Raw genomic sequence first — 17,264 nt, forward strand, 5'->3', positions numbered from 1 at the left:
TTCTGGCTCCTTGCTCCTGTGTGGGTCCACAGGCACCCTATTAGTGGTCTTGTTGTCCTGGGGGTCACCAAGACCCTCTTCTCCCCTGCCGCCTCCAAGTAACTCCATCTGAAGGGCACAGCTGCAGCTTCTGCCGGCTCCTGCTCCATGCTCTCAGCAGCTTAGGCCTTAAAGCGGCCACAGCCCGAAACACTCAAAGCAGCTTTTTCTTTCTCTCATCTTGATTTCTCCCGCCTTTGTGAACTCCGTAGTTCTCTCCTCCTCTTTCCCTGAGCTCCAGCAGCCCCATCTTGGCTGATGTTATTGTTTTATAGTTTATTGATTTATGGGAGAGAGTGACGCTGTGGACCATGTATTCCACCATCTTGACTGGAACCCTGATGGACCATGTAAACTCTGGTTTCACTGGTATCCAGTTATATCATCTTCCTTCCCCTGATTATCTGCTTCTCTTTTCCTGTCATTTCCTAATACAAGAATAATACAGTCTCTTTGTTCTCAGCATTTGCCTTCATGTTCTTCTTCCAACAGAAAATAGGGACATTCCAAATTAAAACAGTGAGACTGATTTTTGCCTATCAAATTGCCAAAGATTTAGAAAAATTATAGCGGCCAATGTTGGCAGTCATGTGATAAAATAGACACTTTCCCACTGCTTTTTAGAATGTAAATTGGTAACCCCTTCTAGAGACTTTCTGTATCAAGGGCCTTTAAAACCTATCTTTTGAACAGCTAGTTCTTAAGTATCCTTAATTAAAATGTATACAAATATTTATGAATATCATTGCAATGGTATGAAAATATTCCTTTTTAAAACTTTTCTTAGTGCACTCTGACAGAGAGAGAGAGAGAGAAAGATTGCTCTGCTGTCTTAGTAATTTATCTTGAAAACTTGAGATTTCCATTCTAATGTGACTGTTGTTTAGGGTAATTTTGGGAGTGTGGAGATGTGCCGGTATGACCCTCTACAGGACAACACTGGGGAGGTGGTGGCTGTAAAAAAGCTCCAGCATAGTACTGAAGAGCACCTCAGAGACTTCGAAAGGGAAATTGAAATCCTGAAATCCCTACAGCATGACAACATTGTAAAGTACAAGGGAGTGTGCTACAGTGCTGGTATGTTGCCCATTGAAACCTATTTTAAACTCAAGGTATGTCTTTGGCATCCTGGGTAACAAAAATGTACAATGTCTAAGTCTGGACTTAATCCAGTGTCCAGAGATAGATGCATTTTATATGACTAAAGATTGTGCATGGTGGTTATGGGCTGTAACTACAGGAAGTCTTTGGCTAGTTAATCATTCTCTTTTACATTTGCTTAAACTTACCAAGAGAATATAATTTTTAAAGAAATAAATGGTCTTTCCTCATACTTTTTATAAAAATGTTATTTTTAACTTAGATGGCTTTTTGTTCAATATAAATGAGGTGAAAGGGAGTTTACTCATCAGCTTATTTTGGTTTGCCTAGGGTTACAAAGGACTAAAATATAAATTTTTTTTTTTTTTTTTTTTTTTTTTCTAGTAAGGGGATCGCAACCCTTTGCACGGTGTGGTCCGCACCACACTCAGCCAGCGAGCACACCGGCCATCCCTATATAGGATCCGAACCCGTCACCTCGGCGCTACCAGCGCTGCACTCTCCCGAGTGAGCCACGGGGCCAGCCCTAAAATATAAATATTTTTAAAGCTTATTTTCAAAACTTCTTGATTCCAAAAGCCTGTGTTCTTAACTACTATGTCACCTTTAATTTATAATAAAGTTTTGATATCTTAGACTCAGGTTTTATATATCTTTAAGTCATTTATATATGGTTGTTTTCTAATATTTCATCAGTAAAATATGGCAAAGTAAAACACTGTATTTCTATTTGTATATTAAAAGGCCGGCGTAATCTAAGATTAATTATGGAGTATTTACCATATGGAAGTTTACGAGACTATCTCCAAAAACACAAAGAACGGATAGATCACAAAAAACTTCTGCAGTACACATATCAGATATGCAAGGTATGTAATATCCTGGTTATTTGTTGTAGTTGGAGTGAGCATGTTGGAGTAATTACTAGAGGATAAATCCTCTAGACTTTTTCTTAAATAATAAAGAGAGTGAGTAGGGATAAGACCATTTAAATTATTTATGTTAATAAAACTAGCTGAAAGAAAAATGTTATTTTATCCATAGGGTATGGAGTATCTTGGTACAAAAAGGTACATCCACAGGGACCTGGCAACAAGAAATATATTGGTGGAGAATGAGAACAGAGTTAAAATAGGAGATTTTGGGTTAACCAAAGTTTTGCCACAAGACAAAGAATACTACAAAGTGAAAGAACCTGGTGAAAGTCCCATATTCTGGTGAGTATATTTCAGTATAATGTGAAATTTTAGAGCACAAACTTCAAACTTTATTTTTACTATTATTGTTGAGTAGTTTGTCATTTATATTTTTATATATATATAAATATTATAATAATAGTGAACATTTATGTTTACATTGGGCTATATGCATTTCATGTATTATCTCATTTAATCCTCATAGCAACCCTTGGAGAAAATGTATTAGTATTATATCTGTTTTAAGCATGAGGAAACTGAAGCATAGATGGTTAAATAACTTAACCAAGCCATGTAACTAATAAGTGGTAGAATGGGATTCTACTCAGATAGTCTGCTCCCAGAGTTTGTGCTTTTAAGCTTTCTTAACCATAATAGTACTTTAATCTGGCATTAACTGAAAGTTTTTATATGTTACAGCAATTTTAAGCTAAAGGTTATTTTTGATCTTCAATTAAAAGTGTGAATTAATTGTGAGGAGCATTCAAACCTAATTTTTTTTTTTTTTTAAAAAGATGACTGGTATTGGTGTTATCAGCATCACGCTCACCCAGTTAGCTAACCGGCCAACCCTATATGGGATCCGAACCCGTGGCCTTGCTGTTATCAACACCACACTCTCCCAAGTGAGCCACGGGCTGGCCCTCAAACCTAATTTTTTATGTGTAATACATTGTTGTTTCTATTGATCTGTTCTTTGATGCAAAATTTTCTTTTTCATGCCTTTATTTATGGTGCATTTTGTTTTCTAGAGATGACTTGGTGAAATTATATTTAAATGTTTTGTTTTTGTATATGTTCCAAACAGACTTTAATTCTGTTTTTTTTTTTTTTTCCTTTTTGTCTCTTTTTTACTGACCGGTAACGGGATCGCAACCCTCGGTGTCGCGCCCGCACTGCGCTCAGCCAGTGAGCGGGAACCGGTCTCCACATGGGATCCGAACCCTCGGCGGGAGCGCCGCCACACTTCCAAGTGGCGCACTCTCCAGTGCGCCACCGGGCCAGCCCAATTCTGGTTTATTAATCTGCTGAAATAATACTAAGACCATATTGTCTGAGCCAGATGTCAGTGTTAAAGGAGGGGTTTTGTTTATTTATTTTAGTTAGTTATGTTTTATTTACATTCTTGATATCTGACTTGAAAATTAGAATTACTAATACAAGCAGTGTAACTGTCAATTTATAAATATTTTTCTAGTATTAATCAGAATTATTAGAAATATGTAGATTATTCAGTTTGCTACTGCTAAGTTCATGGATCATCCATATGTGCTAGTTACCTTCATTTTATTTTGTGTCTGTAAATTTTATGACTAATTCCAGCTATTGCAAATTGTTAGTCCAGAAAGAAATCAGGTAAGAAAGCACCAATGATTTAGAACAAATTGATTATTTTCATAGAAGAGTAACTTATAGTGGTGTTATGAATGTGTTTTAAAGAAGAGTCTTTATTTTTTAAAGATAGATCTTAAAATAATTATGGTTGAAATACCATTATGTCTGGGACTCATTTCATATAAATCCAGTGGGGTGAAGGTAGGAAGTAATATATGAAACAAGAGGGGCAATGAGTTTAGCTGAGTGACAGGTACATGGTTGTTCATTGTTCTCTAATTTGTGTAGGTTTGAAATTTTTCATAATATTAAAAACATTTTAAGGAATGTCCTCATGATAATCATTAGCATTACCTTTATCTAATCATTTTTAGGGTATAAGTGAAATTAGCAAATAAGACTTATCTAAATATGACGATCTATTTTGGTCATGTCCCCAGTGATACATGAATTTTATTCTTTTTTTTTCCAGAATGAGAAATTAAAGAAAATAAATGGAATTAACTGGCATTCAATAAATATTAGTTATAAGAAGATCTAATGATTTGGGCACACTTAACAAATACAATATTAATAAACATTTATTAAGTACTTACTGTGCTCAAAACACCATACAAGGATATTGGATATGAAGATAGGATCAGCATCAGAAAAAAAGGACTGTCCCTCAGTAGAAAGGCTGAACTAAAAGGAAAAGTTTGATATGGCAGGCAAATTCAGCTGACAGGTCTACTACTCATAACCCCTTCCCTTTAAGAGCTCATAATTTAGGAAAAATCAAATGTATAATCACATCATTGCAATGCAGTGTATAAGTGCAATAATGAAAAAGATAATGGGAAACCATAAGAGTAAAATTAATTCTGCTGAGGATTTAAGTCAATTAGAGAAAACAGCTACTAAGAGGTGACATTTCAGTCATTGATTAGTAGGAGGTTTACCAGATAGACAAGAGGAAGAGCATTCCATGAGGATATCAATAAGAACAAGGATCAAGGGCTTGCAAGTGAATGGCATAATCACTGAACAAACAGGGAGTAATTGGGACTTGGTTTGAATGTGTCTCCTACAAAATTCAGATGTTGCCCATGTGATAGTATTAAGAGGTAGAACCTTAAGAGATGATCAGGCTGTGAGGCTTCCTCCCTCTTGGATGGGATTAAGACCCTTTATAAAAGAGGCTTCATTCAGTTTGTGGCCTCTCTTGCCCTTCCACCTTCCTCCATGTGAGGGCACATTGTTCCTCCACTACAGAGGATGCAGCATCAAGGCACCATCTTGGAAGCAGAGAACATCCCTCACCAGACAATTGAACCTGCCAGTGCCTTGATCATAGACTCCCAGCCACAAGAACTGTGAGAGATAAATTTCTGCTCTTTGTAAATTATCCAGTGTCAGGTATTCTGTTATAGGATATAGGAGCACAAATAGATTAAGACAAATCTTGTACTTCATAAGTTCAGATCTTATTCCATAGACAGTGTATAAGGTGGGAAATTAGAAATTTTATCCAGGAAAATAACATGGTAAGAACCATATTTTAGGAATATAGCCCTACTTTTGGTTAAAGAACAGCAGTCCTCAAAGTGTGGGGACTCCTAGAACCCCCTTTTAGGGTGTCTGTGAGGTCAAAAGTATTTTCATAATAATATTAAGATGTTACTTACCTTTTTTGCTCTCTTTTTTTAAATGAGTATATAGTAGAATTTTCCAGAGGCTACAAGGCGTGTCTTCTATCTAATTAATTTAAAGAGACTCACAAAAATGTAAAATAATACTACTTTTTCTCACAAAATTTTTTTGTTTTGGAAAATAGTTCATAAAATATGTTACTTATGTTAACATGTAATGGGTTTACTGTTATTTTAAATGAATTAATAAATATTTTTACATTTTCTTAGTTTTAATATCTAAATGCCAATAGTAATACTAAATATCAGTAGATATAACTGACATAAACAAAAGTCTTTTGGGGACCTTAATAATTTGTAAGAGTACATAGGGGAGCTTGAGACCAAAAGGTTTGAGAACTACTGATATAGGGGGAGCATTGTATTAAGGAGAGGCTAAGAGCAGAGAGGTGGCTAATTAGGCAACTTTTTCAAGGATCTAGATCATTGGTTTTAAAACCTTTTGTGTGTATTTACCCAATAAAAGAATTCTGAAAAACTATATCTTCTCTTGCACATTTAAAAGTTGATGGCTAATTTTTTCTTTGTAAGTTTAAGTAGTTATAAATAATGTATTTTCTACAGTATTGTAAATATTGACATGTAAATAACAGCTATATCAATCTTTTATATGTATCAATGGGATCTAAATACTATAGCAATTTGATACCTACAGTCACCCACTTAAAAAGGTATAGAAATAGGGCCGGCCCGGTGGCGCACTGCTACAGTGCGCTGCTTGGGAGTGTGGTGGCGCGCTCCCGCCGAGGGTTCGGATCCCACATACAGACCGGTTCCCGCTCACTGGCTGAGCGAGGCGCGGGCGCAACACCGAGGGTTGCGATCCCGTTGCTGGTCCCGGTCCGGTACAGGCGCAACACTGAGGGTTNTTTAGGAATATAGCCCTACTTTTGGTTAAAGAACAGCAGTCCTCAAAGTGTGGGGACTCCTAGAACCCCCTTTTAGGGTGTCTGTGAGGTCAAAAGTATTTTCATAATAATATTAAGATGTTACTTACCCAGAGGATGCAGCATCAAGGCACCATCTTGGAAGCAGAGAACATCCCTCACCAGACAATTGAACCTGCCAGTGCCTTGATCATAGACTCCCAGCCACAAGAACTGTGAGAGATAAATTTCTGCTCTTTGTAAATTATCCAGTGTCAGGTATTCTGTTATAGGATATAGGAGCACAAATAGATTAAGACAAATCTTGTACTTCATAAGTTCAGATCTTATTCCATAGACAGTGTATAAGGTGGGAAATTAGAAATTTTATCCAGGAAAATAACATGGTAAGAACCATATTTTAGGAATATAGCCCTACTTTTGGTTAAAGAACAGCAGTCCTCAAAGTGTGGGGACTCCTGGAACCCCCTTTTAGGGTGTCTGTGAGGTCAAAAGTATTTTCATAATAATATTAAGATGTTACTTACCTTTTTTGCTCTCTTTTTTTAAATGAGTATATAGTAGAATTTTCCAGAGGCTACAAGGCGTGTCTTCTATCTAATTAATTTAAAGAGACTCACAAAAATGTAAAATAATACTACTTTTTCTCACAAAATTTTTTTGTTTTGGAAAATAGTTCATAAAATATGTTACTTATGTTAACATGTAATGGGTTTACTGTTATTTTAAATGAATTAATAAATATTTTTACATTTTCTTAGTTTTAATATCTAAATGCCAATAGTAATACTAAATATCAGTAGATATAACTGACATAAACAAAAGTCTTTTGGGGACCTTAATAATTTGTAAGAGTACATAGGGGAGCTTGAGACCAAAAGGTTTGAGAACTACTGATATAGGGGGAGCATTGTATTAAGGAGAGGCTAAGAGCAGAGAGGTGGCTAATTAGGCAACTTTTTCAAGGATCTAGATCATTGGTTTTAAAACCTTTTGTGTGTATTTACCCAATAAAAGAATTCTGAAAAACTACAGACCGGTTCCCGCTCACTGGCTGAGCGAGGTGCGGGCGCAACACCGAGGGTTGCGATCCCGTTGCTGGTCCCGGTCCGGTACAGGCGCAACACTGAGGGTTGCGATCCGTTGCCGGACACGAAAAAAGACAAAAAGGAAAAAAAAAAAAAAGGTATAGAAATAGCCTTATTTTTGATCGAAACTTTATATCCTTCCATTTTATCTTTAAAATTATATTTTCACTTCCCTTCTCACGCCAAATTTTGCATAAAGTATTACATTTTGTACTTGGAAAATATTTTGATTACCTACGTTCTTTGTAACCAAAGCATATAAATTGAAATTAATTTAAAAATTTTCTGTATCCACAAAACTCGTAAGTATTCACATTTTTCTTCTGGATTGCATTATCATTGAAGTTACTATCAGGATACAGTTTTCCAAAGCAATGTAAATAAATTACAAATTTGGATAATTGCTTAAAAAATTTTATTGGAGACATTTCTTAGTGAGATGGAGAACCCACCAATTAGTTTATATATCCTTAGCTGAATATTAGTTATTTCTGTAACAAGACAAGATTCAGCATAAATTCTGTGTTTCTTTTGCATTTTTATAGATGTAAACACTGAGAAGACTTGTTTGGCAAAAAGTAGACAGGAGTGGAAGGAGTTTTGTTATAACAATATTATTCATTTCTGTAACTCCTTCTGAGATATGTAGAAAAGAGTATATAGTGACCTATTATTAAAAATTATCTGTTAGCTGGCAGTTTTATTAGATCCATTCTGTTTCAGTTTTATTGAAAGCAAAGAGTTAAATCCAGTTGACTTTCAAAAATGGGCTTACTAACCAATCTTTAGAGTCATTCAGTTTCTCAGAAGTATTCCAAAAAAGTTTTTCAAATTAATTCAAATTATGCTGTTACAATTTCACATAAAAGTACATTGTTTAAACTCATACATTCAGAAAAAGTTGGAAAGACAGGATATACAGTATTTTTTTTTTCCTTTTTGTCTTTTTTCGTGACCGGTAATGGGATCACAACCCTCAGTGTCGCGCCCGCACCGCGCTCAACCAGTGAGCGGACCGGTCTCTACATGGGATCCGAACCCTCGGCGGGAGTGCCGCCACGCTCCCAAGTGCCACACTCTACCGAATGCGCCACCGGGCCGGCCCTACAGTATTTTTAATAACATCTTTTGTCACGTTTTAAATATATGATTTAAATATGGCAGAACTTTAAGCAGCTTCAAAGGTTGAGTTGATTTTATAAAGAATGTCCTTTATATAACCCATTTGGCAATGCTAGACCTCATAAACAAATCACATTTAATTTCTTACAAAAAAAGTCTGACTTCATTTTTCAGTTCAAGTAAGTATATTAATGTTACAAAATGTTATTTTAAAAAACTGATAAATGGCAGAACACATGCTCAGAGGCGTGTTTATTGTGAAGTAATATCTACCAGAGCTCCTTTCTTTCAAGGTTCCTTCTTTTCTAATTCTAATATTCACTTTCATGCCTAATGTATTCCTTGTCATAAAGAAAGCCTCCAAATTATATAAGCTTCGGGAAATGTATCTCTGCCTGAATATCTGAAAAGATAAGTCTTGGGAGCAAATGATAAGCTTAAGATGATGTATATCTAGTATAATTAATTTTATATTAAGTTATGAAACTATGAAAAATCATTTCTCATTACTTAATTTGCAATAAATAATACAGAGTAAATGCTAAGATGACAACTTATGAAGTGAGATATATGGTAAAAGACATGGCATTTCTTCAGTAAATATGTTGGGGAGGGGTATGTAGCAAACTCTGATGTTTGACTTTGGGGAATAATTAAGAGGCTTTTATAAAAATCAGAAATAACCTTATTTTTATCATGATCAGAATTTTCCTATGTACTTAAAGAAAGCGAATGATATATGCTGCGAAAAACTAATCAGATAGGCAGTTGGCATGTAGTTTTATTTTTATGTTAGCATGTAGAAATACTAAATATTTTACATAATGAAATAAGGTTGACTAAATTTTGTATAAATATTTAATAACATGGATTAATAAAATAGGTTTTAGCTAACTTATTCAATAATGAACACTGTCTTAGTCCATTTGTGCTGCTATAACAAAATACCACTGACTGGGTAATTTATAAAAAAACAGAAATTTATTTCTCACAGTTCTGGTGGCTAGGAGTCCATGATCAAGGCGCTGGCAGGTTCAGTTGTCTGGTGAGGGATGCTGTGTGCAGCCTGATGCTGCATTCTTCACAGTGGAGGAACAGTGTGTACTCACATGGAGGAAGGTGGAAGGGCAAGAGGAGCTGAAAGCTGAGTGAAGCCTCTTTTATAAGGGCCTTAATCCCATTCATGAGGGAGGAACCTTCACAGCCTAATCATCTCTTAAAGGCCCTACCTCTTAATACTCTCACATTGGCCATTGTTTCAACATCTGGATTTTGAGAGGGACACATTCAAAGCATAGCAAACACTAAATCAGATGTCTGGGTAAAATTACATATAATTTTTATCCATAGGATTTAGCCATCATATCTTTTAAAAAATTCAATTTTATTTAGAATAAATTTGTCATCTATATTGCTTTTGTTGTTCAAAAATGCTCTTTTGTTGCAGGCTAACAACACGTTTCAGCATGTACTAGGGACTGATACTAGGAACTGGGAGGAAATGCTTCTGCTTAAATATAAGACATTGTTGAAGCAGATTTTGGACTCACGGAGGATCCTTATACTATTCTTGCTATGTGCATCCCTTGGTTAATCTTTGTATGACCATGGGGTTACTCTTCATCTGGTTTAAAGACCTCTGTACTAGTCATAATGTAAGGACCTAACCTAAGACTACAGCAATGAATAGTGGGTTAGGAGACTGATTAGAGACATTTCTAAGGTATACTTTAAAGGGACTTGGTGGCTCATTAGACATTGGCATGAAAAATGAGTCAAAATAATTCTTAAAATTTCCAGCTTTGGCAGTTAAACAGATTGTGATGACATGCATTGTATAAGAAAAGTAACAAAATCAGCAGGTTTTTGAAAGATAAAGATGGAGTTCTGTTTGTTTCTAGATCTTTAATGTGGAAACGTTCAATAAGTCTGGAACACTAAAGAGAGGTCAAAGATATGGTTATAAATTTGGGAGACTTTAATATACAGGTGGATGATACTAAGAGAAAGATTTTAACAGAGAGAAGAAATCTGATGATGGAACTTTGGGAAACCCCAAATTTAGAAGAGAGAGAAAAGAGGAGGAAGTGTTGGGGAAATATAATTAAAAACAAAATCTCCCAACCCAGACAATCTCTCCACAAAGATAGAAAAGAAAGAAAACAATTTTATTATTGAATAAGCATTAAATCAGGATGTGATGTGCATCACAAGCAATCCTCTAAGATACTGCAAAGACAGAAAAGATCTCTTATACAACCAAACAGAATCTATTACATACGCATTCTCAAGATAAGCATTAATAATCCTCAAGTAAGAGGACTTGACAGCACTATTTGTCACACACATAGTTCATCCTAAATTCACCTGGTAATTGGAGTGACTATTCATTTTAGCTAGTTGGCTTTAGACTAAGGAAAAGTACACTTTTCATATTTTTATGACAGGTGATAGATTTGCAGTTTGGAAGTAAGATCTTGCCTAAGTTAGGCTCTTACCCTTACTAGGAGGTAAGTGTGCTATCCTCCTTGATTATATTCCAAAGAGATGGTTCCCAGATTCTTGAGAAGGACATCCCTTGGTCATAAAACTGGCAAGAGGCTTTTAAGTAAGAGCTTTTGAGAAGATTTACACACATTTCAAAGAGACAAAGAATTTACAATTACAAGTTTTCCATAGACTCTAAGAGAAGTCTTCCCTGCTTTTTTCAGTTCTTAAAAGGTACTTTGCAGTTAACCCTGGTGCTACCTACAGAGACAAAAATAAATTCCTTTGGATTTTTATTTAGGTTCCCAAGACCACCCCTAGATTTGATGATTTGTTAGGAAGATTCACAGGATTGAGCATATAGTCACATTCATGGCTATGATTTATTATAGTGAAAGAATATAAAGTGAAATCAGCAAAGGGAAAAGATGTATTGGGCAAAGCCGGGGGCTATGATTTATTATAGTGAAAGAATATAAAGTGAAATCAGCAAAGGGAAAAGATGTATTGGGCAACGCCGGGAGGAAATCAAGTACAAGCTTCCTAGGATCCTATCCCAGTAAAGTCATATGGGATGATTTATTATAGTGAAAGAATATAAAGTGAAATCAGCAAAGGGAAAAGATGTATTGGGCAAAGCCGGGAGGAAATCAAGTACAAGCTTCCTAGGATCCTATCCCAGTAAAGTCATATGGGGCATGTCTAATTCCCCCAGCAATGAATTGTAACAACACATGTGAAATATTGTTTACCAGGGAAGTTCATGAGAGACTCACTTCCCAAGACATTTATTGGGACTGATCACATAGGCACTCTCTGCCTGGCATGTACCAGAGTTCCAGACTCTCAAAAGGAGAGCAGGTGTTAGCATAAACCATATTCTTTGCACAGATGGTTTAGGCACAGTGAGCCACTCTTACCATTTATGAATTGTGGAAACCCTCCTGAAATCTAAGTTCCCAGGTGCCAGCCAAGGGTCAACATTGAGAGAGCATAACTTCGTATAGCATACATTATACGAAGTTATACGAACTATCATTTAAATGCCCTCTATGTATTACAGGTATGCTCCAGAATCACTGACAGAGAGCAAGTTTTCTGTGGCCTCAGATGTCTGGAGCTTTGGAGTGGTTCTGTATGAACTTTTCACATATATTGAGAAGAGTAAAAGTCCACCAGTGGTCAGTGTGCTTTTTATTTACTTTCAATTTTTTTTTAGCATGAAAAAGGCTTTATCCAGAGAATAGTAATAAGCCTAGGGCTAATTTTAGAGCCTCATATTGCTTATTTGTAAGGCAGTAACCAACAAAATAACCCTAAAGTCATTCATTAAATTAACTCGAATTTTTAAAAGGAGCAAGGATTTGGAGCATTAGTATATTCTCTTAATTATTATTCTTAGTATTCCAATAAACTCATTCATTCTAGGAATTATTGCATAAGTTAATATAAACCTTTCAAAGTCCTTTTTTTTCCTGTTCACTACAGATTTTTTTTTTTAATATGGGAAAGTAAGAAAAAATAAAAATCATCTCTAATGCAATTGCTCAGAGATAACCACTTTAATATTGTGGTATGTTTTTCTTCCAAGCTTCTTTTTATTTTATACATAAAAGAGAAATTTTATTAAAAAGATAGATATTGTTTTATAAAATTAAGGTCATACTGTGTACCGTTTGCTATCGTGCTATTTCATTATTATCACATGGGTATTTTACTATATTGGTAAATATTTACTGCAAATATGATTTCTAATTGCTGAGTAGCATTCCATTGTAAGGATATACTGTGTATTTCTGGATAAAAGACTGAAAAATGGAAAATGATTAACACTTCAATGAATGAACATAGTGAACACCCTTATACATAAATATTAATGTTTATCTCCAGTTATGATCTTAGAACAAAAGTAATACTTATAAATGAAAGGATATGATTATAACCTTTAAAGGTTTCCAATTATTTCAAAATGCTTTCCAGAAAAGCTGTATCAGATTACGTCTCAGTAGCAGTGCATAGGGCTGTACATTTCATCATTTGCCATTATTGGCCATTATAATTTTATGCAGTTTTGCTAAATTGATAGGAGATAAGTTATATCTATTTTATTATAATTTTCATTTCTCTTATTAGTGTGATTGAGTATGTATTTATTGGGTGTTTGGGGTGAGTATGTGTGTGTGTGAATTGTCTCCTCTGTGCTTTGCCTATTTTTATAATGATAATTGTTCTTACCAATTTATAAGAGCTGTCTGTATTTAAATAAAGTGATATGTTTGTTGTAAATAGTCCAAGCTTGTAATTCATGTGTGTGTGAATTGTCTCCTCTGTGCTTTGCCTATTTTTATAATGATAATTGTTCTTACCAACTTATAAGAGCTGTCTGTATTTAAATAAAGTGATATGTTTGTTGTAAATAGTCCAAGCTTGTAATTCAGACTTTAAGTTTATGAATCTTTGACATATAAAAGGTTTATGTCCATTGCATTTATGTTTAAATATTCATTCTGTATTTTCTTTTTCTTATGTTCTCTTTTTCAATGAATTTTTTATTTCAACTGAAATGTAATATGATGTGTTAAAACAACAACAACAGTAAATATCTTTTTAGTTCATGTGCTTTGAAACCTCAGAGAATTTGTGTTGAGTATATTACAGTTATGGAAATGGCATTATAGAGGATCACATTTAACACTCTTTTCTAAATAATTGACTGAAAAGAAAGCTTTTGACCCTTTTGACCTTTTGAAAAGGTTTCAAAACATACAAAAAGGTACTGATTTTTTTCCATTTACTAGAAGAAGTTGAGAAAGAATTTTTCTTCAAATTAAATGTACTAAAAATTTCATTGTAAAGTGGGTTTGTATTTCAGGAATTTATGCGAATGATTGGCAATGACAAGCAAGGACAGATGATTGTGTTCCATCTGATAGAACTCCTAAAAAATAATGGAAGATTACCAAGACCAGATGGATGCCCAGATGAGGTAACAAAAAGTTTTTATCAACACTAATCATGCATTTTCTTTTTGTTTTTACTGAAGGATTTCAGGATACTTTCTGAAATTTAATTTGCTGAGCTTTTAGTTAAATAGCATAGTCAGATGACTGTGGGTCAAGGATAGCTTTATAATACATGCCCTATATAGGAAAATTAAGTGGGAGTTTCAAATTGTATCTTGCATCAATTAAAAGATGGTACTTTGTGTTCACTGTAATTTTGGTTTATTTTATTTTTTATAGATTTATATGATCATGACAGAATGCTGGAATAATAATGTAACTCAACGCCCCTCCTTCAGGGACCTAGCTCTTCAAGTGGATCAAATAAGGGACAACATGGCTGGATGAAAAAAAAATGACCTTCACTCTGAGACCAAAGTAGACTTACAGAACAAAGTTTTGTATTTCATATTGCTGTGGACTATTACATATATCATGATGCTAGCCAGCAAAGATGTGAAAATATCTGCTCAAAACTTTCATGAGGCCACCGGTAAAAGACATTGATGAAAAGTCCTTAGCAAGAAATTTGGTAAAAAGTTTCATGAACTTTATCAGTTGGTTAACATCACCATTCTCTGGCAAAAGGAAAAAAATAGTTTTTTTAGTCAGTTTTTTGAGAGATGAAAAAAATTAGAATGTAAATTTTTCAATGTTAAAGATGCATAGAATATATATACATATATAATTTTTACCACAGTGGATATATAATACACCGGCATCTTGTGTGATGTTTTACACCAGGGCTGGTGTGCATTAATAATGTTTTCTAATTTTTCCATAGTTGATCTACAGTAACTTCGCTATACAAACAAATTCAGATGCTCTGATAATTGAATGAGCACCTTTGTGTCCTTGTTCATCTGTATCACTGGCCAGCAATATAAGCAGTTGTATACTTTTAGCTTGTAGCTCCATGTCCTGTAAATATTTTTCAAAGCAAAGGGAACAAATATCTAGTTTTATTTGTATAGGAAATTTCCCTGACCCTGAAGAATACATTTTGAAATGGAACAAGCTTACAAAGATATAACACAATCTATTTTCTTATTTGTTCCGCTGTATGTGTTTGTGGTGAATGTGTTTTTTAAATAGAACTATCTCCAACTTTTTCTAAGACTACAATGAATAGTTTTCTTTTAAAATATGGGGATTAAGAATGCCAAGAATATTGTTATCACTTGAGCGGTAGACTGCCAATAAGATTCTTCAATCCCTGGGACCTATGGTCATGCATTAAATTTAAGCCATAAAATAGGTTGTTTTTAAAATGTATAAGCTCATTAAGATGCATAGTGGGTTAGGAATTTTTTTTTCTAAAGACTATGTTTAAGGAGTTTCAGAATTCTATTGCAGTCATTGAAGAGATTTCCTTTTATTAGAGAGTCTTATGTACAAGGAGGAAATGAGGTAAATTGGTGCAAAAGTATGCTCATTAATTTTATTCTAGAATGCCAGTAAAAATTTATAATGTATATCTTTAAGAAAAATTATAGCGTACATATTTTCAGTTAAGTAAAAAGGTTGCTTCTTGTTGCCAATTGTTTCAGTGCTACTCCGTTTTAGACACCATACCCAAAATAAAATATGGTGGGGTTTTTGTGTGTGTGTTATTTATACAAAGTTAAAAATACTCGGCATTTTGGTTAAAAAGAAAATAGTTTATTTTCAGTGATATATGCTATTTTTGAAAACTTATACTTAAGACTTGTGATTTTTAGTTGACGGGAAGGAAAGGGAAGAGTGCATTTTACATTCATTATCTTTAAGGCATTTTAGTAGTTACTGAATGCAGAAATTATCTAAAATGACAGTGTATTAGATTTTTTAAAAGATTTCTAGTAGATATTTTGATGAAAGTTAAATATAGTTTTTATTTAATTTGTAAAGACTCCCAAGGATTCGTGTATGTAATGCAATTTAAGAGATCTTCCATTTTACTACTTTTCAAGTGAAAAGTAGTATGTCATATAATATGCTTGATTTCAGATCTTTGCACTAAATCTGAGGTACTAAAAGTAGATTCTTCTCGAAGGTCTATAACATTTTGTTTGTTTTTAAAAACAAGTTGTGATATAGATTTATTTAAACATTTTTAAATGTTTCATTTTTTAGTTTTAGATAAAGAATTCCACATACACATTCTTATGTTTTTAGAGTGGGATGGCTACCTTATTGTAAAATTCCAAGTTTTTAAGAGACTGTTTTTCATTGAGAGTTTGTGATGTTTTAAATTTTCATTCTGACTATACGTAAAAAAAAATTAATCCTGTAGCTGTTTAATTGGTTCTTTCCAAGAAATGGGTAAGTATTGTGCCAGTTAAATGCCAAAATGTTTCTTCAAGTTAATATTCTTCAAAAAAGAAGGTAAAGGTTTTCTTAGAATTCTGTAAATATTCCAGTACATTAAGTTATACAATCTTTATATAAATAATTCCCTACTTCTATGGGTTCTTGCTTAGGGAAATAGTCACTTTTTCTTGCTATTTATATATGCTGCCAGTAATTCTATAATTTGCTATAGAAGAGTGCTTTCTTAGACAATTCTGTAAATATTCCAGTACATTAAGTTATACAATCTTTATATAAATAATTCCCTACTTCCATGGGTTCTTGCTTAGGGAAATAGTCACTTTTTCTTGCTATTTATATATGCTGCCAGTAATTCTATAATTTGCTATAGAAGAGTGCTTTCTTAGACTCCTTCTGCTGTAAAGTCAAGTGAAAGTTTTATCACAACTGTAACTTCTGATATTTAAATTTTATTTAAACAGTTTTATTACATAGTAGACATTAGAAAACACCTACAGTTCTGGGGAGCCATTCTTCATGGGCCCATTATGTGCTCAATTTATTGAGACTATGTTAATTTCTTCATTGTGCCTTTAGCAGGTTCCCACAAAATTGAAAAATTGATGTAATAAATATTCAAAAGTTATTTTCTTTTGTATTGTCAAGGGAATGGGTGCATGTGCTGAGAAAGCCTTTTATAATAGTAAACTTACGTCCCAGTTTTTAAGAAATGGTTGCTAAGACTGCTATCAACTACTGTACTATCTTTATGAACATTGCTGTGTCCACCCTAATTCTGGTATTCTAATTATTTCTAATGAAAGTTTCTCTAATTTTTCAGCATATGTACTAAGATCTTTTAGTTTGCTATATCAGTAAGTATAATTCAGCAGGATTATCCAAACCAAAGACTAGATAATATGAGATAAACTTTTTTTTTTCAGAAAAAAAAATTAAAGTACAAGTATCAGAAAATACTTTGTGTTTACTCCCAGATTTTAGTTAGTTGGACTTAATTTCAAGC

At 33.9% G+C, this 17,264-nt stretch overlaps 1 protein-coding gene across 1 annotated transcript; it reads left to right on the forward strand.

Annotated features, from left to right (window-relative positions):
* Positions 1–872: 872 nt before the first annotated feature.
* Positions 873–15,548, forward strand: LOC103610184 (tyrosine-protein kinase JAK2-like). The gene is made up of 6 exons (XM_008594403.1): positions 873–1,116; positions 1,885–2,009; positions 2,185–2,357; positions 12,010–12,127; positions 13,819–13,932; positions 14,189–15,548. The coding sequence occupies exons 1-6, from the start codon at positions 948–950 to the stop codon at positions 14,294–14,296; spliced, it is 807 nt and encodes a 268-aa protein (XP_008592625.1). The 5' UTR covers positions 873–947; the 3' UTR covers positions 14,297–15,548.
* The last annotated feature ends 1,716 nt before the right edge of the window (positions 15,549–17,264 follow it).

Source organism: Galeopterus variegatus, unplaced genomic scaffold (assembly GCF_000696425.1).
Source record: "Galeopterus variegatus unplaced genomic scaffold, G_variegatus-3.0.2 Scaffold10720, whole genome shotgun sequence".
NCBI lineage: Eukaryota > Metazoa > Chordata > Mammalia > Dermoptera > Cynocephalidae > Galeopterus > Galeopterus variegatus.